General features: G+C 53.5%; 1 pseudogene and 2 gene segments (V, D, J or C); 2 read left to right on the forward strand and 1 right to left on the reverse strand.

The window, feature by feature from the left end:
* Positions 1–27,779, forward strand: part of LOC102460817 (Ig lambda chain C region-like) — a 244,889-nt gene that overhangs the window by 148,894 nt on the left and 68,216 nt on the right.
* The window catches only part of LOC106731771 (immunoglobulin lambda variable 5-37-like), a 71,710-nt gene continuing 58,491 nt past the window's right edge, over positions 14,561–27,779 (forward strand). The window contains 2 exon segments of the V gene segment in view: positions 14,561–14,654; positions 14,754–15,072. Of these exon segments, the coding sequence occupies positions 14,609–14,654; positions 14,754–15,072 (365 nt within the window).
* On the reverse strand, positions 19,117–19,902 carry LOC149520681 (neurotrophin receptor-interacting factor 2-like; annotated as a pseudogene).

The following is a 27,779-nucleotide window of genomic DNA, read 5'->3' on the forward strand; positions in this document are numbered from 1 at the left end:
CATTTCCTTATGAACAGGGGCCAAAGCCTGTGAACAGCCAAGCCCACGGCACAAGCAGGAATGGCCCTGGCCCTGGGAGAAGTTCAAACCGAGTTCAAACCGAGTGAATGAATCTGCTGGGACCGGCTGTTTGCTCTGCATGCACGGAGCCTGCCAGGCTGCCAGGGACACAAGGGACAGGATGGGTGTTGGTCATGGTGCCAGGAGGGTGAAGGCATTGGACTGTGATGGCAGAGTGTGCACTGCGGCTCTACAGCTGGGACATCAGTGACCCTGGAAACAAGGGTGAAGGAAAACAAGTCCCATGTGACCGACACAGTGACAGGACAATGGGGGCCACTCTAAGTCGTCCCCCCCCCCCCCAGCAGCCTCTAAGCTTTCCATTAAGCCCCACATGGGATCTTCATGTTACACTTCACCACTATGTGGCACATCACTTCATGTCACACATCACATCATGACTCATATCACCTCTGTGTCGCATATCACTCCATGTCACACAACGCCTCTGTGTTGAACATCACTCCATGTCATAAATCACAACGTGTTGCACATCACTCCATGTTACTCATCACTTTCGTCTCAAACATCACTGGCTGTTGCACATCTCTCTCTCTCTGTTGCAGATCATCGCTGTCACACATTACTCCTGTGACGTAGTGGGGGGGTACCTTGCTGGTTGCTATGCTGGGCAGTGGGCTGTGGGTGACCTCCACTGGCTGCTGTCTGTAGCACGGCCCAGCAGGGCAGGGGATGAGTCACTCTGCAAAAAGGGTCTCTCAACCTGTCGGAGCAGCTACCACGGAGGGAGAGAAACAAAGGAAGGTGGAATGCTGCCACTGGCTGTGGGGCAGGGCTGGAAGAGAGCTAGTTTCTGTCTGGGATCATGGAGGAAGCAGCCTAGGAATTTGGCTGGGATTTAGGGGCCCAGGCTTCCACATCTTAAGGGGGGCTGAGGCATTCTAGGCCTGCCCTGTAACCAGATTACATCTGTGCTGTGCTGTATCCTGGAGAAGCAATAAACTCCCTCTATTCTACTGGCTGGTGGAGTCTGTTCGTGCCATTACGGGGGTGCAGGTGACGGGAAAAACCTGACGCACCATCACAACTCCATGTTGAATATCACAGCCACACTGATGCACATAAGAAAATTCACTCTGTTTGGAATGGAAAATATTACAGGGAAGACTGGATCCAGATCGCTTTTATGCTAATCTTTTCTAGCTATATGGAGTTGTTTGCTAACCCGAAAGACCCGTGCTGTGCTAGATGCTGGCCGGCTCCAATGGCTGGAAGTTGAAACTAGAAAAATTGAAATTGGAATTATGGTGTGAATGTTTAACATAACAGAGAGGGTACAGTAAAGATAAAATTTACTGCGGGTCATGATGGTTTCTCCATCACTGGCACCATTTAATTTCAGAGGTGTTGTTTTTAGGAGATGTGCTTGTTCAAACAGGAATTACGTGCAGACTTTCTCAGGCCTGTGTTATATGACAGTCCCACTGGATGATCACATTGGTGTCTCTTCTTGCCTTGCAACCATTGCAGGAGGAGTAAAATTAGGAGATTTAATTTGAACTACCTAGTCCATGCTGTGTGTAGCCACGGGCAGGGAGTTCGAACTATGGGGCATTTAAAAATGGCGGTGCCTGGGAACATGCAAAAAAGCCTGGGAAGTTTAAATCCCAGGCTTCATTTGCAAGTTCAAATGCCTACATTAGCCACCCTAGTTCGAACTAGTGTGGCAGGGTAGACATACCCTGAGCAATTTTCTGAGGCCAACTCTGGCAAAAAGGCCATGTTAACCATCACTGGAGTCCAGGCGCAGGACGAGGCTGATTATTACTGTCAGGTGGGGTACGATGACAGTCTGCTCACAGTGACACAGTCTGATGTGGAATCAGTTATTTGTTCCCTCTGTGATTGGGCTGCCTGGTGTCTCTGAATGTCTCTTTAGTAACCTATGGGGTGGGTTGGGGCTGAATGTTCCCTCCCCTAGCACAGGCCCACCAGTTTGCAGACACAGCTCCGTGATCCAGTACAATGAGGCGCACTCTGGGCGTAGCGAAGCCCTCAGCAGACAGCTCTGAGATGGGTGACTCCTGCCCCAGCCAAGCCGGTATTGTGACTGAGAGCCCTGGGGGTCCTGAGGAAAGGGAGGGAGCCATGTTCCTTCTTCTCAGGAGGGTGGCCAGGGTCCTCATCTGCCCACCAGCTTCTCTTCTGAATCTGATCCTTAGAGGTGTGAGGTAAGTGCACAGCGGTGCCATTGCCAAGTGCCATGAGGGCTCTCACCAGGCACCAGCAGGACTGGGCAAAGGCTGCTCCTCTGCAGTGTTGTTGTATCCCGGGGTCCGTTTGATCTCCAGCGTGCGGCAGGAAGTGCATTCCCAGCTACGAAAGCTTTTGCCCAAAGAAATGTGTTTGTGTGTCGGTGCCGCAGGACTCCTCCTCCTTGTGGCTGGGACTGATGAACATGTGGCTGGGACTGATGAACCTGTTATTTTGGCAGTGTTATCAGGCTTGGGACAGATCATGGTACTTTAGCAAATCTCCTTCTTATTCAACCTAATTCTGACTCCCGGCCTCAGGGGCACCGATGGGAGCAGGACAACGTCTGACTTCTTTGCAGATCTCACTGCATTGCACACACAGGCTGCCTCCCGCTGGCTTCCAGTTCTCGGGGGGTGGGATAATACTTCCCTCAGTTCCCCCCCCAAATTCTGCCTGTGTTAAAATCAAGTCCCATGAAGGAACCCAGTGTGATTCTGCTTCCTGTTCCTCTCCACTGGCATAAGTCTGTCTGCATCTGGCAGAGTGACCTTCATCTACCCGCGCACCGATGGCTTCCTGACTCTAGAATGTCTCAGTCTGCACCCGGGTGGCTGCAGCTCCCTGAGTAACAGACTGATCCCTGCAACAGTTAGCACGGAGCAGAACGTGCTCAGAGGAAGAGGGCTGGGCTGGCAGTGATGCTACCTGCAACCTGGGAGCATCAGGGACAGGACCCTGGGAAGTGAGACACTGGCCAGCAGGGAAAACATCAATTGATGGGAGCCCCCCATTGTAGGGACTTGATGAAAGGCTGTCGTGCTCCAGCCCTAGGCGGTGGATCAGGGGAGACTGCTGCAATTTCGCATCCAGGTGCTGTCCATGCACCAGCACTAGATCCTCAGGACCTCCCCCTGTGGCGCACAGTCTGAGGAAGCTGTAGACTATTAAGGCTGCTGTAGTGATGTTGGGTACTGTAGGCCAATTGGCTTGGCGGCCCTCATGGAAGGCGGATATTAAATCGTGGTTGGCTGCCTGCCTAGAATGTGTGCGGCATCAGCCAGCTCCTGCAGGTCAGAAAGGGACGTTTATGGTACGGCCCTTAACCAGTCTGTGGGAAAGAATACAGATGGACTAAGTGGGTCGGCTTCCTGTCACCAGCCCTGAGTACCATTTTATATTGATTATTGTGGAGGCTTTCAGTACATGGGTGGATGCCTTCCCCCCATCGGGACCACGCTGATAAAACCACTGCTTCCCTACTAACCACTCAGGTTTTTATCAGGTGGGGGTTCCTCGTATTATTAATTCAGATGGAGAACCAGCTTTCCATAGCTCCCTCATGGGTCAGCTCTGTGAACTATTGGGAGTGGAACAGCAGCTGCACATTCCATACCCTCCTCAGTCTTCAGTGCAGGTAGAATGCATGAACCGCACCATTAAAGAGGAGCTATATAAGGGTGCCAATATATATAGGGGGCACTAATTAAGCCAAACTGCTACTATTTATTTTAATGTGGATCCGTGCCTGGCCTGCCAAGGGTACAGGCATCAGCCCCCATGAATTGGTAATAGGCAGACCAATGGCTGGGCTGAGTGGGTGGCTACTCCCTCCCTCCCTCCCCACACACAAATTATACAGGCTGACATGGAGGAATGGATCCCGCAGCTCCAGGAACGTATTCAAATAGTACATGCAGAAGCTGCCTGATGGGACAGTAAAACTAAGCCAAAGCTAAAGCCTGGTCTGCTTTGGCCTGCTGTAGGCTGCCAAACCCTGACTCAGAAGCTTGTGTGCTGCTTAAAGCTTGAGATCGGAGGACTCAGCAAGGCAGAGCAAGGCCAAACATCACACTTAATGGTAAGATCTTGTTGTGTGGTTCGATTTATTTTAGATCCAAGTGAAACCACGACACTCTAGAGAGACTTAACTACAGTCTTATAATTTTTAAAAACAATTACTATACAATTTAAACTTTAAATACTATAAATTCTAAAGCAATTAGTACAGCACAACAATACAAAAGCAATCAATAATAAATTATTATATTACAATAATTAAGCCTAGTTCACTTGCACTTCACCCGTAAACCACCTACAGTGCCAGGCAGGAGGTCATAGTGCCTTTGATCCTGAGGCAGGAAATGATGTACTGCTGCAGCTGGTGTGAAGAGTCTATTTACTTCTAGTTAAACAAACAGGACTTATGGGTGAATCTTGCTCATGCCCTCCCATCGATGCTTCTTATTGAACCCATTTTATAGCAAAGCGAAACTTGGTCATTCTAATAGTATTAATTAATTAATTATGCATTGTATAAAATACCTAAAATGCCCAATGCCCTTATTTGGGGTACATCCTGCTACTCAGAAAGTTACAAAAACTATGTGCCTGGTTAAGTTTTATGGCTGTTTCTGTAATTTTTACTTATCAGAAATATAAGTCCCAGTCCAAAGTTGCTTGTTGTGTGCCTTTGGGTATGTCTACACTACCACCCTAGTTCGCACTAGGGTGGTTAATGTAGTCATACGGAGTTGCTAATGAAGCCCGGGATTTGAATTTCCTGGGCTTCATTAGCATACTGCCGGGCGCCGCCATTTTTAAATGTCCGCTAGTGCGGACTCTGTGCCCGCGGCTACACGCGGCACGGACTAGCTAGTTCGGACTAGGAGTGCTTTTCCGAACGATCGTTACACCTCGGAAAAGCACTCCAAGTCCGAACTAGCTAGTCCGTGCCGCGTGTAGCCGCGGGCATGGAGTCCGCACTAGCGGACATTTAAAAATGGCGGTGCCCAGCAATATGCTAATGAAGCCCAGGAAATTCAAATCCCGGGCTTCATTAGCAACTCCGTATGACTACATTAACCACCCTAGTGCGAACTAGGGTGGTAGTGTAGACATACCCTTTGATGTGCTCTTGCTGTACCATGCTTAATCTGCATTATTATGCCAAACATTCCTGCCTCACAGAGCTTCTCCCCAGAGTCTTGCCTGCGTGCTTACATGCACCAGACTTGTGACAGGCCTGGGTTTGCTTGTTAGTGATCTGCACTGTGGTCAAAGCAGACATCACCATTTGTTGTGACAGCCAGGGCTGGCTCTAGGCACCAGCAAAACAAACACGTGCTTGGGGTGGCACATTTGCAGGGGCGGCATCCCGGACATTCTTACCACCCATCACAGGCCTGCCTGTGGCCGCTCAAGGCAATGGGCGGGGTGGCGGAGCCGGCGGAGGGGAGCACGGCAGAGAAGGCGCCGGGCAGCAAGGAGACAAAGGCAGGAAGGGAAGAGGGAGAGGGGAGCGGGGCCGTGTGGCAGCATGCTGGAGCCCAGCCACCTCCGCCCCCTGGAGTCTCTCTCCGGGTGGCTGCGCTAGGAATGACTGAAGTTTGTGGGGCACCTGATGCGGCTGCCACCGCCCTGGGCAGCAGAGTCCTGGCGGCGAGCGGGGGAGGCGGCGTGGGCGGGGGGCCGCAAGCCAGCATGGGGGAGCCACCGCCGCGCTCCGCACACGCCCGGCCCGGCCTGGGCAGGAAGCAGCCGAGCATCTGTGGAGCGGCAGCCAGTGGGGAAAGGCGACTGGGATGGAGCTGGCATGTAGGCACACACAGAGTAGGTAGTTCAAATTAGGATCTCTAATTTAAACTACCGTTACTCCTCGTGGAACGAGGTGTACCGGTAGTTCGGAATAGGAATCCTAGTCCGAACTACCTAGTTCGAGCCCCGTGTAGCCGCGCTACACGGGGTTCAAACCAGCGGGGATTTAAAAATGGCGGCTCCCCGCTTATGCAAATGAAGCCTGGGAAATTCAAATCCCGGGCTTCATTTGCAAGTGCGGTATGCCTACATTACCCCGCTAGTTCGAACTAGGAGGGTAGTGTAGACATACCCTAGCTTATTGGCATCTGTGAATTTGATGAGGGTACAATATATCCCATCATCTGGGTGCTAGAACTAGCCCTAGAACCGACACTTGGAGCAATCTGAGGCCTGCGCTTAAAGGGACACACACACACACACGGGCAGCTGGCTCTCAGGTGTCCCTACTTGCTTGCCTGCCTTGCTGTAGGACAGCAAAGCATTTGTGTCTCAGAGTGCCCTGGTTGCCCTCACTTGGGTCACCATAGGACTCTGCAACATGGAGCCAGAGCTGCCCCTGGGCACTCTGGTGCTTTTCATGGATGTGTTGCTGTGAGCCTGGCCGCACTTACTGCAGGCTGCCATCCAGGAGGTCCATCGGGGGGCTGTCAGTATCCAAGAGGCCCTGTGGGAGAGCGTCCACCCTGAGGAGCACTCAGAGCCTTCCCGGTCTGCCCACTGGGGGCTTGTCCCTCATTCCTCCCTCACGTCCTTCCACGTACCCCTCCATAACCCCCCTTCCTAATGTCAAATAAAATACACGTGTTTTCAAAAATATCAACTCTCTTCATTTAACAAAACTGGGGGTGGGAATGAAACTATGGGGAGACTGGGGAAAGGAGGCGGGAGAGAGGACGAGAGAGGGTGAGAGGGGGAGGGGAAAACTGGGAGGAGGGAGCTGGAAGGGGGAAGCAAGGGGAAGAAGAAGGAGGGGAAGCTCAGGGCTCACAGTTCAGGATCTCACCAGGACAACTGTCTCCCAGCACAGCGGCTGCGGGGGCCTCAGCGTCTCCGGGGGGATGGGGAGGAGGAAGTGAAGGTTGAGGAGGGAGAGGAAGGAGGGGGAGAAGGAGTGGGAGGAGGAGCGGGAGCTGGGGAGGCAGCAGGGACTGGAGTGGCATGAGGCAGCAAGCTCTGCACCAGGGTCCGCAGGTGGGCACAGATGGCACGACCCTGGGCAAGCAGCTCCTGCCAGAACTCCTGTTTGTCCTGCACCCACTGCTCCATAGTGAGGTGCAGGGCTCGCAGGGTCCTCAGCTGCTGGTCTCAGTAACCCTGCAGTGTTGCGGTGGGCCTGCTGAGCCCACGGGTGCAGGAGGATGCCTGGGTGGGGTGGTGCACCCTGAATGTGCAGCTGGTGCAGCTGTGGAGAAAGAAGAGAAGGGGTCATTTCTCCCTGGGGACACAGTGGGTGAAGCCGTGCCCCCCTCTACGAGGTGAGGATGACCATGCTCTGCACCGTCAGAGCCGCTCTGCTTTTGCAGAGGCCATGTTCGGGATGTCCTGCTATCCCCAGGAGTGGGAGCTGTCCCGAAACCACACCCATGCCCCTGTGCCTTATATAGTGCAGCTGAGGGGGGGGAGGGAGATGTCCCCTGCCTCTGTGTAGAGGGAGCTTGTGACGGGAGGGCGTCCTGCTGGAAGTTTATAACATCTCTGATAAAAGCTTGCATCAAGCACTTAGTCCCCTGCATCTCTGCTGCTGCTGCTGCTCTTGCTGCTCTCTCTCCAGCCCCAGGTGCTGCAGGGGCCATCTCCATCCTTGGCCCCACTGCTTGCCTCCCCGCCCCTCCCTTGCTCCGGTGATTCCTGCAGCAGGTGCTGTGAGCCTGCCACTCAAGCTCCTGTGGGGACACTAGCTTCATCTGCCCCTCCCCCAGCAGTGTCTTGCTGCCCTCCTGCTTTCTTGAGCAGGCCCCTCCTCACAGCCTGCATTCCCCTCCCCTCTTCTCATGTGCTCATGCCCCCCTCTGTCATCTTGTCTGGCTCCTGAGCCTCCCACTCTTCTTTAGTTACCCTCCCCCCACAAACCGTTTCACTTCCCACATGTCTTTCAAATAATTGACCCTCTCACATTCCCAGTGCAGCCGGAGGAGCCGCTCTTACCATCCTGTGCTGGGAGCTGTATTCCTTACTCCTGCCACTTTCCCCTTCCTGAATTGTCGTCCTCCACCCCACTTCCGGCCTAGTGCGGGGGAGCGGTGAACTTCCTTCCTCCCCTCTCTCTCCCTCCTGTTCCCTCCCCTGGTGTTTTTTTCTCCATGAAAAAAAAAAAAGAAAAAAAGAAAAAAAATCAGTCACTTGGTGTTTGGTGTCTGTAATGCGTTCTGTTTACCAATCTCACCCTCAACCCTTTTCTTCCTTTTATCAATGAACCTTTAGATGTCAGATGCCAAAGGATTAGCCCAGCATGTTCTTGTGGGTACAATCTTGAGGCATAAATTGACAAGAGGCTGTGGCTGGTCTTTTGGGACTGGGAGAACTGGTCTGGAGTTGGTGAGATTGGGTTTATAACCTCTCATTTGTGTGTAAGGTTTGGGCCTGATTGTGACACAGGCAAACCTGGGAGTGTCTGACGGATGTTGCCCGTCAGGTTTCTTGCTGGCTAGATTGGCAGCTGAAGTGCTCTGTGTGAGTGGTTTGATGCCTGCATAGGAAAGGACTCCAGTTGTGGGCTATTGAGAAATAGCTTTTGAGAAATTCACTCTGAGTGGCAATCAGCCCTGGCCTGGTAATGTAACAACCTCCCCTCACATCTAGCTCCACCAAGTTCCACAGCAGCTGCACTTCTCCTGTCTCAGTCAGATGTGCTGGGGACTGGGATATTCCAGCAGCTCCAGGAATTGCAAATTTGTGCCTCCAGACTGAGAACTGTGCAGCAATAGCACAGAGGCCTTTAAGGGAGGTTGTGCCCCACAGGAAGGTTTTTCTAACAGCCTCATGGGGCACAGACTGGGCCATGCGAAAGGCAAAAGCTGCTCTCGGTGGATACTTGTATAAATCTGAATTATGCTGGTTTGCAGGTGCTCTGTTCCGACAGGACTTTTGGCACTGACATGACACGGAAGCAAACCTCATCATAGCCATTGCACCTGCCCTATGTAGTGACTGATCTCCCCAGAGGTGGGAGGAAGCTGATGACTTGCTCATCCTGCATGATGTAGAGAAGGAGACAAACCCATAAAGGAGCAGCTGGGGTGCGCACAGTGACTGTGAAGTGACGCTGCTCCACAGCCATGCAGAGGAACAGCCCCAGGCTGTGTGTGACACTGACCACTAGGAGGAGCTGATCATCCACAGCCCATAGGATGCCCAGTGGGGTTTGCAATTTCCGGTGACCCGTTGGCAGCTGCTGGAGTAGAGTCATCTCTGGGCTCAGGGGTTTCAAACCCTCACAGCTCTCACACGGCTGGTAGGAATGAGGTTCCCTGGGGCCTTCTGCTCTGAGGGCCCAGCTCTTCATCCAGCCCCTTCTGTCCTCCTTGTTCCATGTTCTTTGGGGCAGAGGCTCCCCCCAGGGCACGATGAAACCCCCAAATCCTGAGGGCAGAGAGGGAGAAGCCCTGCAGCTGCCAACACCTGCAGCCCCACCCCTGCCTGGCTTCCCCCTCCCCCAGTCACTCCATGCTCTGCCCTGGGGGAGCCCGTGTAAGGGGGATGATCAGCTGACCCCTGCTCCCCTGCTGGCCCCACAACTCACAGGGACCAGCCAGCCAGGGCTGGCCAGAGTCATAAGAGCAGGTGAAAGGAGGCAGCTGGAAGAGCCACCCCAGCCTCCCGCCCACATCCCAGCGCCAGAGACCAGGGGAGGTGACTGCAGGGATTGTGGGTTGGGGCCACAACAACAAATCTCAGCTGGTTTGTTACCCCAGGGGCAGGCAGGTGGATGCTCGGCACCATGAAATAAGGGGTGTGGCCGGTTGTGCAGCCTGAGAGTCCTCAGCTCCAGGGGTCTCTACTGTCCCCTGGCAAAGGGTAACCCAAAGCATTGCTCTTACCCCAGTTACAATGGGGCTTTATACAGACAGCTGCCCCTCCCTCTCTTATTGTCTGCCCTACCATAGTGTGTTGTCATAGGCATGGGCAGCCAATCAGTGGCAAGCAGATTTGCATGAAGGGCCATTCCCCAGTGCTGGTGTTTTAAGGGGGAATCGGAGGCTCCCAGCCACAGACCCGTTTGCCTCAGGGAGCCGAGCTTGTCTGAATCCACCATGGCCTGGGCCCCCCTGCTCCTCGCCCTGCTCACCTACTGCTCAGGTGCGGTAACCCAAAAAGATTTTAATCCAATAATAATTTCCCTTCCCCAGCTGCCTGTGCTGGCTGCCTGCAGAGTGAGCTCTCTCTCCGCACAGCAATGAAACAGCAAATTGATCCCTCTGTTTTCTCCTCTTTTCCCAGGTTCTCTGGCCCAGTACGTGCTGACTCAGCCGCCCTCAGTGTCTGTGTCTCCAGGGCAAAACGCTCAACTCACCTGCTCAGGGAATGATATCGGTAGCAATGTTGTGCACTGGTACCAACAGAAACCTGGCAGCGCCCCCCTACTCGTGATATATGGTGATGACAACAGACCCTCCGGAATCCCTGAGCGATTCTCTGGTGCCAACTCCGGGAACACGGCCACGTTAACCATCACTGGGGTCCAGGCGCAGGACGAGGCTGATTATTACTGTCAGGTGTTGGACGATGACAGTAGCTCTCACACAGTGACACAGCCTGATGGGGAAGTGAGACACATACGCCCTGTGTCTCGGGAGAGGGGGTTATTCATTGCTTCTGTGACTGTGAGGAGCCCAAACCCTTCTGAGTAGCCTGGTGTCACAGTGTGGCTTGTTAGTGACCAGTGGGGTGGGTCGGGGCTGAGTCTTCCCTCCCCTAGCACAGCCCACCAGTTTGCAGAAATGACTCCATGATCCAGTGGTTTGAGATCCACACTAGTTCGAACTAGGGGGGGTAGTGTAGACATACCCCATCAGACAAATCTTGGATGAGTGGCTCCTGCCCCAGCCAAGCCAGCCTTGTGACTGAGAGCTCTGGGGGTCCTGATGAAAGGGAGGGAGCCACGTCCCTGCCTCTCAGGACGGTGGCCAGGGTCCTCATCGGCCCACCAGCTGCTCCTCTTCTAAATCAGATCCCTCCAGGTATGAAGTAAGTGCACAGCGGTGCCGTTGCCAAGTGCCGTGAGGGCATGTGCAGAGCAGGGCTTGTGCAGGACTGGGCATGTGCAGAGCAGGGCTTGACCACTTCAGGGGGTCTCATCCTGGGAGGGCTTGTGGAGAATCCCCTGTGAGAGCAGCGCTGGCCCTCAGGAGGCAAAGGCGGCTCCTCTGCAGTGTCGTTGTATCCCCAGGTCAGTGGGATCCCAAGCGCGCGGCAGGAAGTGCGTTCCAGCCCACGGAAGCATTTGCCCAAAGAAATGTGTTTGTGTGTCGGTGCCGCAGGACTCCTCCTCCTTGTGGCTGGGACCGATGAACATGCCACACCTGTTACTTGGGCAGTTTCACCAGGCTCGGGACAGATCATGGTACTTTAGCAAATCTCCTTCTTTTCAAACTAATTCTGACTCCTGGCTCCAGGAGCACCGATGGGAGCAGGACAACGTCTGACTTCTCTGCAGATCTCACTGCATTGCACACACAGGCTGCCTCCCGCAGGCTTGCAGTTCGAGGGGAGAGGCGGAGGATAATACTTCCCTCACTTCCCCCCAATTCTGCCTGAGTTCAAATCACAGGGTAAGTCCTGTGAAGGAGCCCAGTGTGATTCTGCTCTCTGCCCCTCTCCACTGGCATAAGTCTGTCTGCATCTAGCAGAGTGACCGTCTAGAATGTCTCAGTCTGCACCCAGCTGGCTGCAGCTGCCTGAGTGACAGACTGATCCCTGTGATTGAAGTTGTGGGGCCTAATCAGCCCAGTTAGCACGGAACAGAACGTGCTCAGAGGAAGAGGGGAACGCTGGTCAGGGCAGGCAGTGATGCTACCTGCAGCCCCGGAGCATCAGGTTTAGGACCTTGCTAGGGTGACACTGGTCAGCAGGGTAAATGTCAATTGATGGGAACCCCCCACTGCAGGGACTTGTTGAGAGGCTGCCGTGCTCCAGCCCTAGGCGGTAGATCCGGGGAGCATGCCACGCTATCACAACCAGGTGCTGCCTGTGCACCAGCGCTAGACCCTGAGGCGCTCACCATGGGCCGCACAGTCTGAGGAAGCATTGGAATATTAAAGGCTGCTGAGGTGAGTCTGCCAGGAAAGCTCGTCTCTCTCCTCTGCAGAGATTGGTCAGCTGGAAGCTATTACCTCACCCGTCTTGTGTCTCTGCTACCCTGTGTCCCACACAGCTACAGACCCACTGCACACAGCAACGGACACTGCCCTGGTCTTTGGCACTGCAGCTGACAGGTGCAAATAAAGAGGAACCAGAAGCAATTTACCCAGCCCCAATGGGCAGCCTCCTGGTGCAGCCAGGCCTGAATTGAGTCCTGCTGGGACTCCCCTCACTTGGGGCCAGACTACAGTTCCTGCCATGGGAAGCCAGCCAGTCTCACAGGAAAGGAGCTGCTTCACCCAGGTTAGGGATGGGGGGTTGCGGGACCAATCATAAAAGTGCGGCAAACCCAAGGACTTTTGGGATCTCTGTAAAAATCATTTGTCCTCACCTGCTATGTAAGAAGCCCCGACGGCCAATCCCCATCTAACAGCACCTGCTCTTTTCAGCCCCCCAGGAATAAGCACCCCAAAACTAGTCCGGATTTCTTCCTGCAAGCACCAAAAATGGGGGGTGAGTCTGTAAAGAAAGACCAATCCCAACTAAATTATTCTAGCCAGGGCTTTGTCATCAGATTTATTTTGGTCTAATTCTCCAAATTGTTTAGGTCACTCTAGTTAGTATTCCTGCCCTCCACCGTATTTACCTCCCACCTAGATTACTGGAATCTACAATCTTGCTGAGGGTGCAATCCATCCCCTCATCCAGGTCCTAGAACCGGCTCTAGATCCGTCCCTTTGGGCACTCTGCTTCATTCTAACCACCAAACAGGGATTGAGCCATTGATAAGTACCCATCAAACCTGACAATCTAGCCAGAATTCTATCCATCTTACAGTCAGTCCATTGATCTAATCCATACTTCCTTAACTTGCAAGAATACTGTGGGAGACCATCATCAGTAGCCTTGCTAAAATCCAGGAATATCATGTCCATGGGCTTCCCCATATCCACAGAGCCAGTTACCTTTTCTAAAGTCCATGGTCTGTATTTTACTACTCTCCTTTCTTTCTTTGGTCAGGATCCTGAACAGAACCATCTCATGATCACTGCTTCTCACGTTGGCACCCATCTCTACTTCCCCTCCTAGTTCCTTCCTGTTTGTGAGCAGCAGGTCAAGCTGCACATAGCCCCTGGTTGGTTCCTTCAGCACTTGTACCAGGGAGTTATCCCCAATATTCCCCAAAAACTTTCTGGATTCTCTATGTACTGCTGTATTGATCTCCCAAAAGATGTCAGCATGATTGAAGTCCCCTATGAGAACTAGGGGCTCTGATTTGGAAACTTGTCTGTAGAAAGCCTCATCTGCCTCACCTACATGGTTTGGTGGTCTATAGCAAATACCTACCATGACATCACCCCTGTTGCTCTCACCTTTAAACTTAATCCAAGTTCTCCACAGACTTTTCTCTGGCTTTAAGGCGGAGCTCTTACTAATCATGCTGCGTTCCTACAAACAGTGCAATTCCTCCACCTTTCACCTCCACCCTCCACCTATCCTTACTGAACAGTTCATACCCTTCCATGACAGTGCTCCAGTCATGTGAGTTGTCCCATCAAGACTCCATTATTCCAATCAAATCATAGTTCTTTGGACTGTTCCAGGACTTCTAATTCTTCCTGTTTGTTCCCAAGGCTTCTTGCTGTAGCAAGCACAGGGCACCTAAGGGTGCCTTCCAAGCTCCTATCCCAGGGGTGGACATTGCGGGAAGGGAAATAAAAAAAATATTAGAAGCTTCACAATCAGTTCTGCAATCCTCTTTGTACAGCGCTGGGCTGCAGGCTGCTGCTTTATTGCACTGCGCACCCCACCCTGCAGCCACTGGCCTTACCTGCTGACCGGGGATGCTGATAACACAAAGCAGAGTCATGCGAGCTGCAGAGATTAAAACCAGCCAGAAATGGCCCCTGAGGCCAACATCCATTACTAATGGCGCACATCTAGGCACAGATCCACATTCAGAACAGCCAGGGAGCCTCTGTGGTGGTGTCTGTGAGGGTTCCACGCAACACAACACCAGCCCAGTACAGTTAATGCCATTACTGAGTGTCTATCCCATACACAAGAACTATGGGGTGCTATGAGGCGTCAGTGACAAAAACGCATTGTGATTTCCCTTCCCCATCTGCACAGCTGAGCTCATGCCAACCCCAAGCTGAATTGTCTATAAAACCCTGCCTGGTACTGACACTGATGCTCAAAGGGCACTGACTGACACAGGCCTTACGTGTCTAACGACCCTCACCAGAGGACCCCACCCCTTCACACTCGGCACTTTCCCTGTGGTCAGGAGGACCAATGAGATAGGATCAGATCTGCGTAAGGGTGGAGCTTGAATGTGTCTCCCCCAGGAGGATCAATAAAAGGGGCAGATATTGTCAGGCGATCTCAGCACGTTTGGTGGGTTTTTCTCCCAGGAGCCTGAGATCTCCTCACCATGCTCTGGGCTCCCCTCATTGTCCTGCTGGGGACATGGTGCACAGGTGAGGACGGGAAAACCTTGAGCTTGTTGCTGGACTCTGTGCAGAAACAGTGTCACTAGCACCCACAGTGCTTCACAACCTTTGTCTTTATTTTCCCAGGATCTAGCTCGCAGAATGTGCTGACTCAGCCGCCCTCAGCGTCAGTGTCCCCAGGAAACACCGTGAAACTCTCCTGCACCATGAGCAGTGGGACCAGCATCAGTGGCTACACTGTGTTCTGGTACCAACAGAAACCAGGGAGTTCCCCACGATACCTGCTTTATTATTATTCAGAGTCCAGCAAAGGCCAGGGCTCCGGGGTCCCTGCTCGCTTCTCTGGTTCCAAAGACACGTCCAGCAACACCGGCTATTTGACCATTTCTGGGGCCCTGGCGGAGGATGAGGCTGACTATTACTGTGCTGTGTGGCACAGCAATGCTTGTCACAATGACACAGTCAGTGGGGAAGTGAGACAAAAACCTTCTTTGTCTTCCCTTCTAAGCAGCCTGAGGCATTCACGGGGTGCTAGTTTTGGTCTCTGCCTACAGCATATCACACTAATACTTGCTCTTCACAGCACATAGCAGCTCCTTACAACCAGTGATGGGATCAGAGCCAGATTAAGAGACAGGCACCATCTATGTGCCTAGGCCCAGGGTCCTGACTCTTGGGACTGAGATCTTAATCTCAGCCTTCATTAAAATAAAATATACAGCCAGGCCTCATGGGCTGCTAAGGAAACTTGAAGTGTGACCACAGTGTGGTTCACGCCTGCCTCTCTCTGCAGGGGGCCTGGATCAATAGCTCCGAGAGCTGTGGCCCGCCCCGTTCATCTTCACCCTATCAGCCTGCTGCTCTGGGGAGGTTCTCAGCAGCAAAGAGTTTGGGGGCCCTGGCTGATGCCATGTGAGCACAGTGTTGTAGAGGGAGGGGTTGAGTTAGCAGACAGGGCTCCGCACTTCAGTGAGTGGAGAAGACTGTTCTGCCCATTGGAAGCCCAGCAGAGAGCTCTCTTGTGGGGTTCCTGTCCTGGCCAAGCAGAGCTTGTGACTGAGAGCCCTAGGGGCCCTGAGGAAAGGGAGAGGAGCCTCACCCCTGCCTCAGGAGGGTGGCGCCCACCAACTGCTCTTCTTCTCAATCAAACCCTTGGAATTGCCACACTGAGAGTTGCCAACATTCAGGCACCATCCTCGGGTTGTGCAGAGCAGGGCTCAAGTGCATCAAGGGGATCTCAGTTCAGAAAGAGGGTTTGTGGAGATGTGCCATGGGGCAGCACGGAGCAGGGAAAGGCAGGGATTCCTCTTCTGGGATATGGTTATTGTATCTGACCTCAGGGAGTCTCACAGCTCCTTAGCTGTCAGTCCGGGGGATGTGCATTGGTGACTAGAGATTTCTACACTGTCTGGCAATACTCAAATCAGTTTAAAGTGCTGTTAGGAGCCCAGTGTGGTTCTGCCTCCATGCCCATTCCTCCCCAGGACAGGTGTGTCAGGCACCTCCCAATCCTGCACCTCACCTGCTAGAAGATGAGACTCTGCCAGCCAGTAGAATAGAGAGGGTTTATTGCTTCTCCAGGATACAGCACAGCACAGACGTGAGGTGGTTACAGGAGTCAGGGCTGGGCAGCCTCAGACCCCTTGGGGTAGGGGCGTCTAGGCCCCTTCCCTCAACAAGTAGGAACCAGTTGGGTCATTGTCTACATAACCTGAGGTTCTTCAGGCTACTCCCCGCACTTATCAGTGCTTACAGATGCAGGCCAGTAGGGGTCACCCAAACACAGCAACCAGTGATATACAGGCACTATATCACTTCTCTGCCCCCTCCGAAAGCAAACTGAGCGGGGCCACTCCACCTGTGGCCTGGGGAATTTTGAGCCCACCCCCATGGGATAGCGTGTTGGCTAAGATGTTTGTGTTCCTCGTGACCTGGATCACTTCCATGTTGTAGTCCTGCAGGAGTAGGCTCCATCTCAGCAGTTTGGAGTTGGTCCCCTTTACCTGGTGCAGCCAGGTCAGGGGACAGTGGTCGGTGTACACCGTGAAATGCCAGCCAAACAGGTACGACTGCAGCTTTAGAAGGGCCCACACCATCACCAGGCGTCCTTCTCTATGGCCGCATAGCTCTGCTCCTGGGGCAGCAGCTTCCTGCTCTGGTGCACCATGGGGTGTCGCTCCCCCTTCTCGTCCACCTGCATCAGCACCGCCCCCAGCCCTGTGTCCGAGGCATCAGTAATCATCACGAAGGTCTTGTAAAAGTCTGGATTTACCAAGACTGAGGCTTTGTCCAGGGTCTTCTTCAGAGCACAGAGAGCCCCCTGGCACTGTTCCATCCAGACCACCCAGTCTGGCCTCCCCTTCCTGCACAGCTCCCTGATCGGAGCAGCGATGGAGTTGAAGTTGGGCACAAACATCTAGCAGTACCCCGCCATCCCAATGCAAGCCTGGACCTGCTTCTTGGTCTGGGGAACAGGCCAGTCTCAGATGGCCTCCACCTTGGCCGGTTCTGGCTTCAAGCATCTGCCCCCTAGTGTATGGCCTAGGTAGGACACCTCGGCCATCCCGACCTTGCACTTCCCAGCCTTTACAGTCAACCCAGTCCCCCTTAGCCGGTCCAGTACCTGGCTGACCTGGGATATGTGGTCCTCCCAGGTCTGGCTAAAGACACAAATATTGTCGATGTACGCTAGAGCAAAGCTCTCCATCCCCTGCAGCAGCTGGTCCACCAGGTGCTGGAAGGTGGCCGATGCCCCCTTGAGGTTGAAGGGCACAACCAAGAACTCATAGATCCCCACCGGGGTTATAAAGGGTGATTTCAGCCTGGCCTCAGGGTCCAGCAGCACCTGCCAGTAGCCCTTGGTGAGGTAGTGAGCTCCGCCTAGCTTGTTCAGGAGCTCATCGGGCCTAAGCATGGGACATAGTGATGGCCTTGAGCTTCCAATAGTCCATGCAGAACAGGATCAACCTGTCCTTCTTGGGGACCAGAACTACCGGAGAGGCCTAGGAGCTGGAGGACGGTTAGAACAGCCCTAGCGCCAGCATGTCCTGGACCTCTTTCTCCAGGTCCTGGGCCATCTTCCCCATGACTCTGAATGGGGAGCAGTGCCCCAGGGGGTGGGTGCCTGTCTCCACCTGGTGGATGGGCAGGCTGGTGAGACCAGGCTTGTCAGAGAACAGCTGCTGATGGGAGCGCTGCACCTCTCGGATCTTGGCCTGCTGGGCTGGGGTGAGCTGGTCCAAGAGGGAAATTGATTCCAGTGAAGCATCTGCTCCAGTGCCCTCTCCTTGCTCCTCCCAGGGCTTGCACACGGCCAGCACTAAGTTATCCCAGCCCCAGTATGTCTTCATCATGTTAACGTGATACACCCGCTGGCCATGCATCCGGCCAATCAGCTCCACCACATAGTTCACCTCGTTCAGCTACTTAACGACCTTGAAGGGGCCGTCCCAGGCTGCCTGCAGCTTGTTCTTCCACACGGGGTATAGAACCACCACTTGGTCCCTGGTAGTGTAGGCTCGTGCATTGCGGTCGTACCAGACCTTTTGCTTCCTTTGGGCCCTGTCTGGCCAAACCCATGAACTCAGTGAGTCTCTCCCGGAAAGCCAGGATGTATTTGACAACCGACTCACCCAGGGAGGCCTCCCCCTCCCAGTCATCTGACATAGAACCCTGTGCCCTCTGCAGGGAGCTCTCCCCTGGGTCAGGGTCACCAGCCTCTCACTGGCTCTGCCTACAGGTGGTAATTAGAGTCCTGTAGGACCCATGTGGCCACTCCTGTAGGTCACCCTCCACCAGTACTTCCATGGGCAAGTGCTTCCTTGGGGTCCTCCTTAGCGCCCCATTTCAGATGCCCCCGGGCTACAGGCACCTTAAACGAGGTCCCTCAGGGTCATCTGGGTGTTGGGTACCATGCAGGCTAGGGCCACTATATTGGGCTGGGCCAGTGTCACATCTGCTCTGTGTCTCAGAAACCTGTCACCTTCTTGCCATCCACCTCCAGGGACATGAGGCACTCACTCTGTAGGGGCTGCCCTACCCTCACCAGGAACATAGAGAGACCTGCCTCCAGAGCATCAGGTTTCCGGGAGGAGTTGGCCTGAGTGGCTTCTCCGTCCCTTTGAGCCGAGGTCTGCCTGCTGGCCCCTGCCCCTGAGGCAGTCTGCCCTTCCCCCAGCCCAGTGGTCCCCAACGTGGTGCCCATGGGCGCCATGGCACCTGCCGGGGCATTTATGTGTGCCTGCCGAAACATCTGGGCTGGCCCCGCCCCCAGCACCCGGCACATGCTCAGTGCTGGCCCCGGGCTCAGGGCACATGGGCGGCCCCTTCCCCGGACGTAATCATGAGTGGCCCTGCTCCCAGATGCCCGGCAGCCACGAAAGGTTGGGGGCCACTGCCCCAGACCAAGCCAGTTAACCCTGGAATGTCTTGGGTCGTGGGACCTGTCTTGGTGCCTGGTGCACTGAGCCCTCTTGTGGCATCTTAGCCCTCAGCGATGGCAGGTTAGTTCCTGCAGGCCCCTTTGGGCTGCTTCTGTCGGGGCCCTGGCTGTCTCTCTGGGGGGGAGGAAGGCTGGTCCCTGTCTCTTGGGCTTGCCCTGTAGGTGATTTCCTCTGTTGCTCAGCTGAGAACCAGTCTCTGTGCAATTCCCTTGCTCTCCTGGACTCCCTTTCTCTCTGGGACTCCCGTTCACACCCACACCAGCTGTCCATGAACTCATCCGCCAGCCTCCCGATGTCCTGGGGGGCCTCTGGCCTCTGGTCCTTCAGCCACAGCCTCAGGATAGGTGGGCACGCTTCATAGAATTGTTCCAGGATCATCAGCTTAACCACAGGTCCTCTGTGGTTTGAGCCCTGAACCCGAACACCCACTTGAGGCAGTATTGTGCCAGGCAGGAAACCATATCTACGTAGGTCTCCCTTGGCTCCTTCTGCACCCCCCGGAATTTCTTCCTGTATGTCTCAGGGGTCAGCCCGAACTTGTGCAGCAGGGCCTCTCTGACCTTTTCGTAGTGGCCCGGCTACAGATTCTCCAGCTGGTTGAGCACCCCTGTAGCCTTCTGATCCAGCAAGGGGGTGAGCTGTTGGAGCCAGTCTGCTGAGGGGATCTGGTGTAGTTCACAGGCCCCCTCAAAAGAGCTAAGGAACCTGTCTGTGTCCCCCACATCTTTACATTGGGTCAACACAAGCTTCTCAAAGTGTCTGGCCATCCCGTGCTTGCTGGGATTCCCCCCACTCACCTCAGCCAGGGCCCCTCGCCTTCTCCGCTCTGCCATGGCCAGCTCATGCTGCCACTGACTCTCTTGATCCTGGCATTTTTTCTCTCGGTCCTGGCGTTCCTCCCTACAGTCTTGCCGCTCTTTCTCTTGTGACTCCAATTCCTTTAGCCTCAGCTCGATCTCTAGCTGTCACAGCTCTGCCGGGCTGGACCGCTCCCTGGATGAACCGCTGCTGGCAGAGCGTGGCCTGTTAGGCACTGCATCTGTCTGGCAGATTCCAGCCCTTCCTCTGGTCTGAGAACCTGAGACACTCCCAGGGGGTGTCTTGTTGTTCCGTGCTGGGACAAGATCCAGGTCCTTGGACTGGTCATTCTCTTCCAGCTGGGCAATCAGCTGGGCTTTGGTTGCTTTCCCCATGAACAGGCCCCTCTCTCTGCACAGCCCCACAAGGTCTGCCTTCAGGAGTTGGGCATAGGCTGTCTCCCCGCTGATCCCTGGGGTGTAGACTCACCGACTGAGTGCTGCAGCACCCCATGACTCCCAGGAATCACTTTGCTCTGCTTCCAGCATGCCTGGCTCATCCAAACCCCTTCCTTTTACTGTGCCTCATTCCTTGCTGATGGAAGCTCCATCCATAGGGTGCAGTGCATCCCACCGCAGCCACCACTGTGACGGCATGTCGGGGACCCCTTGATCCTGCACCCTGCTACAAGATGCTACAAGATGAGACTCCGCCAGCCAGTAGAATATAGAAGCAGTGTTTTCTGCAGGAATTGAAATTAGGGGGGGTGGTCAAATTTACAGGGGGGGGCAGTTTCTGGGCCAATGAGGGTGAGATCGTGAGGGTGAAGGTGGGCTGTATGGCACCATAGTAAAAACTGAAAAATGTTTCACGACCATTTTATTAGATTTAACTCATGTTTTAAAATCACACAAATTAAAGTTGGCTATTCAAGCCTTTTATGTTATTTAATCCTTCACAGAACACAAGAACTAGCAGTCACCCAATGAAATTAATAGGCAGCAGGTTTTAAAAAAACAAAAGGAAGTACTTCTTCACACAACATAAAGTCAACCCATGGAACTCTTTGCCAGGGGATGCTGTGAAGACCAAAACTATAACAGGTTTAAAAAAAGAACTAGATAAATTCCTGGAGAATAGGTCCATTGGTAACTAGTAGCTAGGAAGGGGAGGGATGCAATACCATGCTCTGAGTGTCCCTAGCCTGTTGCCAGAAGCTGGAAATGGGCAACAGGAGATGGATCACTTGATTACCTGTTCTGTTCATTCCCTCTGAAGCACCTGGCCTTGACCACTATCGGAAGACAGGATACCGGGCTATATGGGCCACTGGTGACTCACTATGACCATTCTTATATAAAAATTAATTATAATAATAAAAATGTTTAGGACTGAAACTCCACAACATAATGACCTCTCAAGATAGCAATGATGTGAGATAACAACCTTGGCAAATAATGCATTTTAAAAATCTTGGCCTACTAGGAAACACATTTAGATAAGTTTCCATACCCAGTCACAAATCTAGCAAAGTCACTGAAATATAATCCAACAAACAAGTATTTATTTAACGTGCCCCTCATTTTTCCCTCCATCTCACCCCACTCACCGGCGTTGTCTTTGGTCAGTGGAGACTCAGAGTCAGAGGTGCTTTCACATGAGTGCACCTCCCAGGTGGGGGCAAGAAGACACCATGCTTGTTCCTCCAGCTGCGCACTGTTCGCTCTGGACACTGTTGTTCATTGTGCCACCGTTCACTCCATTGCTCTGTTTCCAATGGCTCTGCATTGTCACCTTCTGCTGCCACCTGCCACTGTGACCTCTGCAAGTTGGTCTCTTGAGGTTCCACCCAGCTCTGGGTGATTTCAGCTGAGCTCTCAGTGGGGGACCCTCACTGCTAGTGCAGTCTGAGCTGTCTCACACAAAAACACTGTCCCCACAGGAACACTGTCCCCACAGCAGGACTAAGCACTTAGACCTGATTATCAGTGATTTCAGCTGTAATAGCAACTTAACAAAACAAAAGACTGTATATGGAGCCTAATCAGCTCTGTCTTTAAACAGTGGAGAAGGGCAGGTCAAATAGTACTTGTGACTTAGACTATCAAGCCAAAAACCTGTCCCCACCCTCTCTCTTGTTTCCCTCAATCAGTACAGGTTAAGTACAGTTCTACTGCCCTTTACTCATACAATAAGAACAACAACATTTCAACCCCCCCCCCCAACATTCAAGTGATGTGTAACCCAACCCCAGCCAAAATCTATCACTTGGGCAACAGAGCTCTGTTTGCTGGATACCTAGGTAGATTAGGTGTGAATGTAAATACAATCTGGTCCTGAAGCCTTTTCCCCCAACCCCCAGCTCACCACTAGCTGTCAGGGAGAGCTCATTTTGATTTTGCTTACAAATCATAATTTGAAATTATTAGATTGGCCAACATCACCAAAATGAATGCACTGACATTGTCATAAAAATAACAGCTGTATAAGGAAGCTAGCCTATGTTAATACTTTTCCAATCTATTATAATTTTTCAGATACACATATCATACACTGCATATGCTTTTAAAGTGTGTATTAATGTTTCAATTTCAATTCAAATTTCCAAACAATCACTAAATTGGCATGTAACTAGTTCACAAAACTGGGGAGGGAGTGGTGTTAGGGAAATTCAGGGGGAGTATAGACTTCCACAGGGGGGTGTAGGGAAATCCCTGATAGAGAGGGTTTATTGATTCTCTAGAATACAGCACAGCATAAATGTGATGTGGTTACAGGAGTCAGGGCCGGGCAGCCTCAGACCCCTTGGGGTAGGGGTGCTTAGGCCCCTGGACTCCCAGCACTCTGCTTAGTCTCTTCTCTCCATGTTTGCCCCAGCAAAACTGACACTTCTTCAAACCACTCCCTTCCTTTGTTTAGCCCTTTCCCTCCACAGGTGAGAACTGGTTGGGTCACTGTCTAGGTGACCTGAGGTTCCTCAGGCAACCCCCCACTGGGCAGTGCTTACAGATGCAGGCCAGTAGGGGTCACCCACAGCCCACAGCCCAAGCATAGCAACCAGCCATGTACTGGCAATACATCACAAGAGGTCAGTCTGTATTTGGCACAGTTACCTTCATGTAGTACCGTGCTGATGGCGTCCAGTCTTAATCTTCATCCAGGAGGCTGCAGCTGCCTGAACAGGTGCCTGATTGTTGCCCAATGTGAATAATCCAAGAGCTTAATCAGGCCAATTAGCACGGAGCAGAACGTCCTCAGGGGAAGAGGGGAAGGCTGGGCAGGGCTGGGAGAGATGCTGCCTGCACCCTGGAGCATCAGGGACAGGATCCTGGCAAGTGTGATACCAGCCATGGGAGGTAATATCAGTCACTGAGAACCACCCACTGCAGGGACTCACTGTGAGGCTGCTGGGCATAGGTGGTGGGCCAGGAAAGTGTGTTGCACGTTCTCACATGCATTAGGACTCTAAGAAACAAATGGTGCATCACAACCATCCCACACCCCTTAAATACTCACAACACTGCTAGTTGTAGTGCCGTGTCACCGGCTCCAGCTCCAGCTCCAGCAGCTGCCCTGTGGCCCATTCTGGCCACAGCACCAATCCTAGGGCAGGTCTGAAGCTGGGCCCAGGGCTGCATCAAGGCTGCCCAGCTGCTCCCAGGGCAGGGTCGCATGGTGGGCACCTGCCCCGGGTGTTGGCTCCAGCCCTGGCATATACGGAGGTTGCCCACCACGTGGCCTCACCCCAGGAGCAGCTGGGCAACCACCATGTACCTGTGGCCCCAACTCTGCAACCGAGCAGCAACCTGCTCTCTGGGAAGGTGAGTGCTGCCATGCCCTCCAGTCTCAGCATGTGCAGGAGGAGCTACGGCTCCAATTACACCCTCATGAGACGTCCCTACTCAGGGCCCCTGGGATTTCACCAAGAGAGCATGAGAACGGCCATACGGGGTGAGACCAAAGGTCGATCCAGCCCAGTGTCCTGTCCCCAGACAGTGGCCAATACCAGGTGCCCCAGAGGGAGTGAATAGAACAGGAAGTCACCAAGTGATCCCTCCCCTATCCCACATTCCCAGCAAAGAGTGGTAAGGTGGATCCTGAGATTTGTAGTGTAAGACCCGCCCATGGGCCAGCTAATGGCCCAGAGCTGGTTGCTTTAACATTCAGGGGGAAACATCGGCCTGTCCCAAAATGACATTTGATGGGGAGGCAAGTGAATAAGCAAGTTACACTGGAAACATTCCCAGACTCCACATAACTAGCTGCACCTCCCTGGGGAAACCAACCCACACTTCCTTAACATCTGCCACCGCGCAGCACAGGGGTGTGTGAAAAGGGCCACTGGTATCGCTCAAACGGGCAACCGTACAGACACCCCTTGAGAGAGGATGGCTGCTCTACGTTTGGGTCACTCCTTCCCCTTGTGAAACGGGGCACTGACTGGGGCATACAAAAGGCAAACGCTGCTCTTGCTGGATAGTTGCCTGAATCTGAATTATGCTGGTTTGCAGGTGCTCTGTTCCCACAGGACTTTTGGCAGTGACACAACATGGGAACAAACCTCATCACGGTCGTTGCAGCTGCCCCATCTAGTGACTAATCTCCCCAAGAAGTGGGAGGAAGCTGATGAGTTCCTCACTCTGAACTGCACGTAGAACACCAGCCCTTGAAGGAGCAGCTGGGGTGTGCACAGTGACTGTGAAGTGATGCTGCTCCACAGCCATGCAGAGGAACAGCCCCAGGCTGTGTGTGACACTGACCACTAGGAGGAGCTGATCATCCACAGCCCATAGGATGCCCAATGGGGTTTGCAGTTCCCAGTGACCGGCTGGCAGCTGCTGGGCTAAAGGCATCTCGGGGCTCAGGGGTTTCAAACCCTCACAGCTCTCAGGCAGTTGGTACAAATGAGGTTTCCTGAGGACTTCTGCTTTGAGGGCCCAGCTCTTCATCCAGCCCCTTCTGTCCTCTCTGTTCCACGTTCTCCAGGGCAGAGGCTCCCCCCTGGGGGATGATGAAACCCCCAAACCCTGAGGGCAGAGAGGGAGAAGCCTGCAGCTGCCTACCCCTGCAGCCCCACCTCCGCCTGGCTTCTCCCTCCCCCAGTCACTCCATGATCTGCCCTGGGGGAGCCCGTGTAAGGGGGATGATCAGCTGACCCCTGCTCCCCTGCTGGCCCCACGACTCACAGGACCAGCCAGCTCCTCGCTCTCCTGACATGGGGCTGGCCAGAGTCAAAAGAGCAGGTGAAAGGAGGCAGCTGGAAGAGCCACCCCAGCCTCCCACCCACATCCCAGCGCCAGAGACCAGGGGAGGTGACTGCAGGGATTGTGGGTTGGGGCCACAACAACAAATCTCAGCTGGTTTGTTACCCCAGGGGCAGGCAGGCGGATGCTCGGCACCATGAAATAAGGGGTGTGGCCGGTTGTGCAGCCTGAGAGCCCTCAGCTCCAGAGGTCTCTACTGTCCCCTGGCAAAGGGTAACCCAAAGCATTCTCCTTACCCCAGTTACAATGGGGCTTTATACAGACAGCTGCCCCTCCCCTTCTGTTCCTGGCCTTCCGAGTGGGTCTGGTGCCCATGGGCATTGGCAGCCAATCAGCCGCGAGCAGATTTGCATGAAGGGGCCATTCCCCAGTGCTGGTGTTTTAAGGGGGAATCGGAGGGTGCCAGCCACAGACCCGTTTGCCTCAGGGAGCCGAGCTCATCTGGATCCACCATGGCCTGGGCCCCTCTGCTCCTCACCCTGCTCACCTACTGCTCGGGTGCGGTAACCCAAAAAGATTTTAATCCAAACATATTTTCCCTTCCCCAGCTGCCTGTGCTGGCTGCCTGCAGAGTGAGCTCTCTCTCCGCACAGCAATGACACAGCGAATTGATCCCTCTGTTTTCTCTTCTTTTCCCAGGTTCTCTGGCCCAGTACGTGCTGACTCAGCCGCCCTCAGTGTCTGTGTCTCCAGGGCAAAACGCTCAACTCACCTGCTCAGGGAACAACATTGGTAGCAAAGCTGTGCAGTGGTACCAACAGAAACCTGGCAGTGCCCCCCTACTTGTGATATATAGTGATAGCAACAGACCCTCTGGAATCCCTGACCGATTCTCTGGTGCCAACTCTGGGAACACGGCCACGTTAACCATCACTGGGGTCCAGGCGCAGGACGAGGCTGATTATTACTGTCAGGTGCCCGACAGCAACACTCCTCACAGTGACCCAGCCCAATGGGGAAGTGAAACAAAAACCTCCTTGCTTAGAAAGGCCTCACGTTATATTCTTACTTGTGATGGGAGGTGGGCTAATATTTCAGAGGTGGGGAGGGGCCTGCACATTTCATCTACAGAAAACCCTTCAAGAACAAGATTTTGTCAATGGTGCCCTGAGAATGGCAGAATTCACAGTGCCTTCGATATGCAACATTGTTGTAGGCCCATGTGTCCCATGGAATTACAGAGATACGGTGGCTTCGGGGGGTATCCACGTGAGATGAGGTTCTGAGCTCTGTGTGGATCCACATCTGTCTCCAAAACAAGATGGTACAGTTGAAGACATTGCCCCACCTCTGGGCAGGAAGCAAAGCTCTCAGTAGCTGTTTCTCCTACTCTCTGCAGTTTCTTTCTGTTCTCCCAAACTCTGCAGTGTGCACATCACTGAGTGTAACCACATTCCCTACAACCATTGCAGAGGATTGCAGATACTCAGCAGCACCATTATAGTGACTGGCTGGCTGGCTCACTCCCTGACCATGCTTGGACAATCTCAACATTCCCATGTGCATAGAAACACATGCTTTAAAACCCTGTCGATTTTGGTCCTGAATCTCCATGGCAGTGCATCTCTGTCTGTGCACAGATGTGGCTGCTGGGGTCAGCAGATTCACTTTGCTACACATTCCTGAGCCTGGGGACAGAGGGCAGAGTGTTTTCTGTGGGGAATCGCCACTGTTGGCATCTGCTGCTCTGGCCGTGATCAGTCCTGCAGACTATGAGTCACGGAGCAAGGTCCCTCTCTTCACCCAGCCTTTATTTTTACCCCACTTTATCATGGGGCAATGGGAGCAGAGCTCAGTTTAAGGGGTATTTCTCTGGTGCTGAATAGCAGACGTGTCCAAAGGAGATATTTGACACATGTTTGCTTGCAAGGAATTTCATACTATTGTTAGAATAAAGTGGCCCCTATGACCACTCACTAAATTCCCCTAGTCCCAGTGTGTCTCCCAGCCGTGGGGCTGGAGAGTTGTGAGAGGCTTGGAAGGTCGCTGTGTCCACTCCCCTCGTTTCCCAGTGCAGAGCTGTGCTCAGTCCACTCTTCCTGTGGCTCCCATGGGTGATGCCGGACAGGGATAGTGTGTAACTGCCTGTGGTCTGTGAACCCCACCAGGTCTATGAAGACAACCTCTACAGCAGAGGTGGGCGACCTGTGTCCTACCAGGGTGCTATGGAACCCTACGAGGCATTGTGTTTGCCATTGGCCACGTTCCGGGTTCCTAGATTCTATTGAGTTTCATCTGTGAGGTTTGCTCCGACCAGTGTTACAAAATGTCACGCACTGCAAGCCAGAGCTCAGGCAGGGAGGTGTGTGGTGCACGCTGACTGCTCACAACACTGACTGGGAGAGTCCTGACTCCCTCTGTAGCCAATCCCAGCGCTGCTCCGACTCAGTCAGCACATCCTACAACTCCTAAGTGCGCACGCGCAGTTCCCAAAACTGTCCCGTCCCTGGAGATGCTCTTGGTTAGAACAATGTGGCAGCCCACCCTGAGGGAGGAGGCCACTTACGCCCCATTCAGTACACCAGGGAGTTTGGGACACTAGTAACATGAATACCAAATGCTTCATTCTTGTAGGGCCGCAGTTTGTCCTGCCCCCACGTGGCATCTCCTGAGCCACCAAAGGCAGCTGGTCAGTGATTTTATCCCCT

The sequence above is a fragment of the Pelodiscus sinensis genome, chromosome Z (genome assembly GCF_052426305.1).
Source record: "Pelodiscus sinensis isolate ZL-2025 chromosome Z, ASM5242630v1, whole genome shotgun sequence".
Classification (NCBI taxonomy): domain Eukaryota; kingdom Metazoa; phylum Chordata; order Testudines; family Trionychidae; genus Pelodiscus; species Pelodiscus sinensis.